Source organism: Frankliniella occidentalis, unplaced genomic scaffold (genome assembly GCF_000697945.3).
Source record: "Frankliniella occidentalis isolate FOCC.00 unplaced genomic scaffold, Focc_3.1 Scaffold56, whole genome shotgun sequence".
NCBI classification, from domain to species: Eukaryota; Metazoa; Arthropoda; class Insecta; order Thysanoptera; family Thripidae; genus Frankliniella; species Frankliniella occidentalis.
Genome location: NW_026267186.1, coordinates 464283 through 472691, shown reverse-complemented (window position 1 = coordinate 472691; position 8409 = coordinate 464283). Strand labels below are relative to the sequence as shown.

Genomic DNA, 8409 nt, shown 5'->3' with positions numbered 1-8409 from the left:
CTCCCCCCCCCACTCCGGACAAAATGCAATGAGATTGGCAGAAACGCCAAAATGCACACGTGTTCAACGACGACCAGACGTGTCGATCAAGTGCTCTCTGTTTGCTGACGCTGACCACGACTCCTCGGTTCGGTTGCTCGCTCGCTCAGCGGGTTCGTCACGTCCCGTGTCACGTCGCGTGACGAGGGAATGCGGGCGCGCGATGCCGTGCCGTGACGAGGAGCGGACCCCCCTTGCGCCTGCAGGACTCTATTTACTTGCACCTTGAGCTCGACGATGACGAATGTCCACGTTTAGGTGCTCGCGTCATCGCCCGGATCTGAAAGCGGAAGTGGAAGGTCCGAAACCGCGGGGATTTATTTGCGGATCTCGTGGGTGGAGTTGGACCATGCGGGGGGCTGGGGGGGTTGTAAAACTGTTGTTGGGGGGTTGGGGGTGGGGAGGGGGGAGAGACCGAGAAAAGGGAGAAAAACAAAACGAATGCTATGGCGCTCGACTCGACACTTGCCTCACCCAGTATCCCTCCGCGAGGGTTCCTTCGTACTGTTTTGCACCACTTCGTAATATTTCCCTAACTCCTCACTGAAGCGGTCGCTTTAAGTCGAGAACTTTGTCGCTTGCAATATTGGCAAGCTCTAAAACCCCTGTCATGCCGTACCTAACGGGATAGCTACGCCAACAGAACGGACTATTTTCTGGCGATCGCTTGAAATGTTCCACCCGTCCCCATGAATGGATTTGGCTGACACTTGTTGGTTGTTGTAAATCTTGAGAAGTTTTGTTGTTTAGATAAGAAAAATGAGTGAAATTCGCTGTTCATGATGCTCTTTCACGTCCATGGAGCACTCGTTCGTGTTGTTCATGACGTTTATAAAACGAGCACCAGTCTTAGATTCAATGTATACATGAAAGGAGAGGAATCTTAAGCCTAAAGTTGTGTTAGTTAGACCATGGTTAGGCTAAGTTCTTTCGTGTATATATTTGAACACTAGAATTTGTGAATGCTAACGAATCATAAAATGATTTATGGAGGTGTGATTACCTTTCCACCTTGGTAAAATAATGGAAAATAATTCTACTGGGAATACTGACAGGTAAGTTCTGACGCGTTGGCTTCAAACCGTGCACTTAAGTGGAAAGCGCACTTTCAAAAATTAATAAACTATTTGCTTCAGAGCTATCATTTTAAAGTTTAAGCACACTTTTCCCCTCGATAATATCTTCACTTCTATGGTAAAAATGTCAACTGATCTGAATAGGCGCTTATATTTCTTGGCGTACATAACCTCTTCATTTCCTTTAGCTTGTTTACACGCTGGTCTGCTGAGCAGTGAATAATGCTTGTTGTAACATGGGGTGTTATTAATGTACAACAATATATGTCGGAGCGTTTAACCTCATGAAATGGATACTTTTCTTAGCTCAGAATTAATTCTATTTGGGCTGAACTCTTCATTACGTTGCAGGTTAATTTTGTACATCATTCAGTTGTAAACAAAAGTCTTATCAACTGCTTATTCTTGCTTCACATTTTTATATAAATTTTTTCTCCAGTCATTTCCTCTATGTAAATTATGCCACTCGAATACATTGATTGGAATAATGACTTTTGAATTTTTACATCTTAATTTGGCACATCTAGGACAATTGACGAGGACTAATGAAAAGTTGATTTCACAGAAAGAATGAACACTCTAAACACTGCTTAACAATATTTCTTGTTCCCTCTTTCCCCCGAAGTCCCTTTTTTAGTTTAAGGGTCTCTTCACAAGTACCTAAAATTGTCAAAGTGGCAGTTATTCAATATTTTGAAAAGCGTGGAACTTTATTTCCCAATAAGTTGTTCCTTATTACTTAAAGTGTTTATGTGAGTTTGGAAATTGTTTTCCAGGGCTATGGAAGTGGGCATCAACAATGGCCCATCTTTCCGTGGTCACTCTGGCCGGCCTGTCTCAACTATGTCGGATACGGATGCAGTGTCTCCGATTGCTGGAAGCACATCCCCACCACCAATGCCACACCATCACACTCCTCACCACCATCACCACTACCAACAAATTACAACAATAATTGTTAACAAGGATGAGAATGGGTATGGCATGAAGGTGTCGGGAGATAACCCTGTGTATGTTCAGTCAGTAAAAGAAGGTAAGCCATGGTGAATTGATTTAATACTCATGAGTCATTTATCATTCTTGTAACTCCTGTTTAACAAATGGCCTTAACATAATAATTAACCCCCCAAAAATCTGCCCTGCTAATGCACTTTTAATCCTTAAAAACTATTTTGACAGGTGGTGCTGCAGCTAGAGCTGGTTTGCATAGTGGAGACAAAATAATGAAGGTGAATGGTGTGAACGTTGCTCATTCTACTCACACAGAAGTTGTGGAGCTAATAAGAGGTAAGTTGGTCTTTTGGCATTCCTTTTTCCTTAGTTGTGTTGAAATCAGAGATGATTTTGCTATTATCATTTTGAATCTGCAGCTGCAAATCACGTCACACTCACGGTACAACAACGACCGCACCACACCAACCCTCTTTCGTCTCCTACAATGACAAGTCGTCCGTTCTTCCACAACCATTCAACACCTTCACGGGAGCGAATAACAAGTCCCCAACCTGTTGATGTGAGTTCCTATTCAAACAGTGCCAATCAGTATTTATCCAAGTTAACTAAATATTCATTAGTTTTCTTCCTGTATTTTTGTATCTTCTTTTATAGTTGGAGAAAAAAAGACAACTCCAGTGTGAAAGAGTCCATACTTATCGTTTAATGCTGGAGAAAGAGCAGCGCTATGTGGAAGCTCTTCGTAGTGAGTTGGCAAGGTGCACTGATCCTGCAAGTGAAGCTAAGTTTGTTCAGGAGTTGACAGGGGCTGAGCGCCGTGTCAGGACTCTTCAAGAGAAACTTTTTAGTCAGACTACCAAAGCTCACAGCCAGAGCCACTCTCACAATCATGATGGAGAGGTGAGTTTTGTGTTTGCCTTATTAATTTGGTTCTGTATCATTTTTGTTGGGCTCCCCATATGCCGATGTGGTGTTACCCTATGATGCTCTTTAACATAATAATGCTTCGTGACGGACCATTTGAAGAGTTACTCTTACTCAATGAATAAGTGTGCAGTATTCTCCTTTTAAAATGAAAATCACTTCTATCCTCAATGTGGCTTTCTCGGTTGGGAACTTCATTTGTAAACTTTATTCTGGGCTTATTTTTTCAAATCCTCTCTATTTCCATTTTGTAATAGCAGTAGGGTATATCTCATTGACAGATTGTTAAGAGTTTTAATTCCTTTCTATCCTCATACTCTTGATAGTCCAAACAGAGCTACAACACCAGCTTTATTTTCTGATTCAAGTATATGTATTAAATTTCACGCTTCTCATGCAATATTCTTAATAACTTGACTGATATTTTCTTGGTTTTCTCTCCACAAGCAACAATCTACCCATAGTAATATTCCTTTCAATTTGAGATGTTTTGTTTAGAAAGGTTTATTTTTACCCAAATCACTGTCCGTGGACTTTCTCCTTGACGCAAATGCGTAGTGCATAGAGGCTTCCCATAATCTTTTCACCTCAACGCTCCCAACGTTGTACTATATTGTATATATATATATTTGGCTGCGGTGTCTGCTGCAACGCTTGGGTTTGGCTCTAACAACCAGTTGCTTTTCTTTCAGCACACACACACCCCTGCAACGCTTCCCACCCCCTCTGCTCACAATTCGGTGGCTGCATTCTTAGAACACTGTCGGGAGGACCCCGGTCAGCTGCCCAGCCAGGTGCCTCCTCCCCTCCCTCAGCGCAACCGCCCCTCCTCGGGCGCCGGGGGCGCGAACGGGGCGCCGCCCCCGCCCCGCCCCTCCGTGCCGCCCCCGCCCCAGCTCCTGCCCTCCCCTATCCACACGGGCCTGCCCGGCCTGTCATACCTCGACCCCCCGCCCCTCCCGCCTCACCCGCTTCTGAACAACCCGCAATCGGCAGACCAGTCGGGAGATGGGCCCGGACCCACTAGCAACGTAAGTAGTTTGTAGTTTTGTCCCTCAAGGGGACATTTTGTTCAAAGTGTCTGTGGTACTTGTACGTTAACATAGTTGGGCTCAATGTACTCTACGTAATAAGAAGATGAAAAGGAAGCCGTATTTTCCTGTTATTGAAACAGTTTGTTGTCATTGTTGCAGCCGCAGGAAACCTTGAACACTTCAAAAATTGATAGGTGGGCCTCTGATGTAGTGCCCTTTTGTAATTTGGTTGTGATTGCATGTACCTTGTACATGCACAGCATCAGACGCATGCATAATCATATAGTTTTATTCATTTATTTTGCACTCAAGTTACATTTTTTATGATTTGTTCTGAAATTTTCTTAAATCAAAATTTTATCTAGATTTAAACTAAAATTTTGAAAAGTTCATCCCATTTTTTTCTCTCTTTTTTCTCCCTATTTTTTCTCTTTTCCTCCAAATCTTTTGAAGTAACAATGCTGGTTTTCCATTTATTTTTAGACTAGTTATTCCAATCAAATACTGTTCTTACTGAAATTTTTAAAATTTTATTTTGCTGACTTGTGTTACCCTCTTATTCATTTTTTTGGTAGCATGCTGCTTATTACAGCCTATCCTTTTATATGGCTTTTGTAAATCTCTAAGCTACCAGTAAATCTTAAACACAATTGTATATTATATCACTTTGTTGAGATAGAGATATAATGATAGATGAGCACTTGCACGGCATCTGCATTATGTTGTACATGTGTAGGATTTTGGAGCTACTGTTCATTGTTGATATCCAATGCTTACTGGAACTTGTGTTTTTCAGGGGTCTCAAGGCAATGTTCACACCCACCACAGGGCAAAGTCAAGTCCAGACCCTCTCAATAATCATTCAACCAATGCTGAAGGTACTCTATTCATCACTCCTCTTAAACTAAGCAACAGTAATTTGTTGATTCTAATTGTAATTCTTCTTGTAACTTCTGCAGCGTCCAAACGGTTGATTGTGTCAGAGTCTCTATCTGACCTTTCTAATGCTAAGCGGAGTAAAGGCTGGGACTTGGACTCCCCACGGGTAACGCCTCCAGGCACACCTCCCCCTCCGTACGGAGGAGGCTCTAGTACTACCCCTGGTAGTGAGAGAACCGAGTCGTCTTCTGCTACTGGTGATGGCACTGATGAAAGTGCTCTGCTGCTAGAGGAGGTGAGAGATGGAGAGTTCTTTTGCGTCCACAGAGGGAGCCTTGTTGTTTTTCCTTCATATGCACACTCAACTTCTTTAAACTGTGCGTGTTCAACTATATTTAATTTCCTTTTTTTTTTCTTTTTGCAGTCTCTTGATACATCTCCTGAATCAGGCAATGCTAGGAGTCAACAACCAATTATTTCAATGGAGGATGATGACATGTCTGATCAAGAAGTGGTAAATATTTTATTTTGGTTTTCAGATAGCTTCTATCTATACACATTATAACGTCCAATTTTATTTTATCTTTAGCTGGAAGACCATGGTCCCTTCAAAAGTCTGTCAAAGTTATGGGAGCACAATGCTCATTTAGCGGTATTCATGAACTATGTAATTTCTAACAGTGATCCGTCCAGCTTAGTAAGTATAAGAGAAATAGGCTTTCAGTAGTAAGTTATCTTTTCAAAGCCAACTAACTTATGTCTTGTATTATTTATTCTTTCCTAGCTGTTTTATTTAGTAACAGATCTGTATAAAGAAGGTAATGCCAAAGAAATGAAGAAATGGGCATATGAAATCCACTCCAGTTTTCTTGTTCCTGGAGCAGTAAGTAAAATATTTCATTCTAACTCCTGTTATTCTCCATTTTAAACCCAAAAGTAACTTATACAACAATGGCTCCTGTAATTATTTTTTTTCAGCCTCTTAGGCTAAATAATGTTGATGAAAATGTTGCTCGTGAGATAGATGATGTGCTTCTTAAAGAATCAGATAAGGAAGAGATTTTAAGAAAGGTACAGTTTTTTTTTTTTTTTGTTCTTTAATTTTATCATATTTGGTGCTTCTTTTACTGAAGACATTGTTAATATGTATCAACTTTACTAAGTATTTGTCTCTTTCATTGTTAGGTGTTTTGGAAAGCCCGAACAAAAGCTAAAGAAGAACTGAATGAACAGCTTGCAGATTTCCAACAGAAGCGCACTGCAGGCTTGGGCACTTTGTTTGGTCCAGCTGATGCTCAACTTGATGAGAGTATACATGACAAAGGCAAAGAGATGAAAATTGTCGAGAGCATTCTTATCCCCAAAATTGAACCCTACTTGTAAGCATTGAAATTCAGTTTTATTTTTGTTACTCTCATCATTAACTGTCATCAATTAATTCCTGTTTGGTTTTACAGAGATGATATTGAAAAGGAGAATGTGGATATTAGGCGATATACAACTGCTGCAGCCCTGGGAACTGTGATGGGCAAAGTATTTGGACTGAGAGGACCCCATTCTAGTTCTTTACTAGAACGCTGTCCAACTTTCGTTTCTAAGGATAAGTCTCTCAAGGCCCGCATTATTGGAAAGTCAAGAAAGGTAAGTCAATCACTTAGCTGTCCTTTTGAGGCATGTATCAACTTCTGTTCCAAACAACTCAACCAAAAATTGACTTTGGATACTTTTAAAGGTGTCTGTGCGAGGTCATAACTTCAATGCTCATCAGTACTACTCAGTTACATACTGTAATCATTGTCAACTTATAATATGGGGTATTGGACCCCAAGGATATCAATGCACTCGTAAGTGTTTCATAGAGGCAAAGTTAGATGTTCTACATATTCTTGTCATTTTACCTCTTTTTTTTTTTGTTCCAATAGACTGTGGTCTTAATGTCCACCGACCGTGTGTACGAGTTATTGAAGAGAATTGTCCAGGTCCACTTGTAAAGAAGGATCGGGGCAATGCCAGCATCAGCAAACTCATGGATAGAATTAGAGAGAGGGAGACTCGTCGCAAGCCTAGTTCATCAAATCTCAGTAAGTTATAAATTATCTATAAACTTATCTTTGGTCAGGAAATTTCTCAAATGTACTGCCAATCATTAGAATCAATCAATTTTCTCAACTAATCACAAGTACTCTAGGTGCTTTTCTCACATTGCACAGACATTGTGTCTGATATGTCCTTAGAGAGGCACTTCTAAACTCTTTGCTTCTTTTTTTGCACCTGCTTTGCTATTAACACATGGGAATTTTCCTATTTTTGAGTGCTGTGTAAAATTTGTCTCTCAGCCACATTCACAACTACTCAAGAAGTTCAATATTTTTTTGTCACTTTTTATATGTTGGTCTAGTAGATTCATTGTTTTGTAGTGAACCGTTCTTTTTAGTGTCTTTTTAAAATTCTTTTGGGTGAAAGGTTAAGTTTAGATTTCCTTTACCGCATGTTGTATTGTAGTGTCTTACTGTCCTTTTGTTGTGATGTTGCTCGCCCACTTTGTCCAGTAGTGTACTTGTCTGCATGTTTTCCTTTTATCTGTCTGCCTTTCTTTTCACATTTAGTTCGTTTATGTTTGTGCTTCACAGAACGGCTCCAGTGTGGCTACGTCGCTCTCCTATCCAATCCGAAAAAGAATGGCTATGCACCTAAGAACAGATTTTTAAGCCGGGTTTCAAGTTATCGAAAATCCTTTGGTATGCGACCGGGAGTTAGAATAATGCGCTCAAGTATAGTCTGGATTGGAGCCAGTCGTATCTCAAGGGTTTTAATTTCAAGAAACCATTAATGTTGACATTATAAATACTGTGTTTAGGGTTTCTAATCTAATAATCTTGCATGATTAACAAACAGTCTGGCTGCATCTTTTGCACGCACTGCTCTCGTTTGTATCTATCTCTTTCCAATTACAGTGCAAGGTACCGTGGGGCAGTGCCTTAACCGAGTCCTTCTTTATCTTGCTTCCAGGCAAGCGCCAGTCAGAGCTCAACGAGGACGGCAGCCAGCCGGTGGACGGAGATCACGTAGCAGGTGAGTGTTGGGGGCCGTATGGGCCATGCCACAGGCACCAGGCAGGGCTTCCCTGTCGTCCCTCCCGCGCCGCTGTGAAGTGGGGGTCCCTCCCGCGCCGCGGCGCATCGCGTCGCATCGCGTCGCATCGCGCAGTGCGTAGATAAGCACCCCTCGGGGGACTCGCTGCCGTCCGCCACCCGCCCCGGCCCGCCCAACCCCACCCCACGACGCCGCACCCCACCCCGCCTCACCCCACAACGCCCTACCTCCTCGCCCCAGCTCAACCCACGCGGAGACGCACCAATTCACCTCCGATTGGGGTGGCGGGCGATCTGTGGCCTTCGAGAAAGAAAATCGAGTGTCTCTGGTTCGGAATCTCTAGCCACGCTCCTCCCTCACTCTCCTCCCTCACTCTCCTCCCTCACTCTCCTCCCTCACTCTCCTCCCTC

General features: G+C 42.3%; 1 protein-coding gene and 1 long non-coding RNA gene across 2 annotated transcripts in view; one reads left to right on the top strand and one right to left on the bottom strand.

Annotated features, from left to right (window-relative positions):
- Positions 1 to 8409, bottom strand: part of LOC127749466 (uncharacterized) — a 25567-nt gene that overhangs the window by 3553 nt on the left and 13605 nt on the right. The window lies entirely within an intron of this gene.
- The window catches only part of LOC113205476 (rho guanine nucleotide exchange factor 12), a gene marked incomplete in the record, with an annotated part of 42812 nt that continues 34967 nt past the window's right edge, over positions 565 to 8409 (top strand). Inside the window, 17 exon segments of the mRNA XM_052267666.1 lie at positions 565 to 1094; positions 1892 to 2148; positions 2295 to 2402; positions 2486 to 2628; positions 2724 to 2969; positions 4824 to 4905; positions 4987 to 5201; positions 5331 to 5420; positions 5496 to 5603; positions 5691 to 5789; positions 5885 to 5977; positions 6092 to 6285; positions 6364 to 6547; positions 6639 to 6750; positions 6829 to 6987; positions 7537 to 7644; positions 7916 to 7978. Of these exon segments, the coding sequence (XP_052123626.1) occupies positions 1063 to 1094; positions 1892 to 2148; positions 2295 to 2402; positions 2486 to 2628; positions 2724 to 2969; positions 4824 to 4905; positions 4987 to 5201; positions 5331 to 5420; positions 5496 to 5603; positions 5691 to 5789; positions 5885 to 5977; positions 6092 to 6285; positions 6364 to 6547; positions 6639 to 6750; positions 6829 to 6987; positions 7537 to 7644; positions 7916 to 7978 (2293 nt within the window).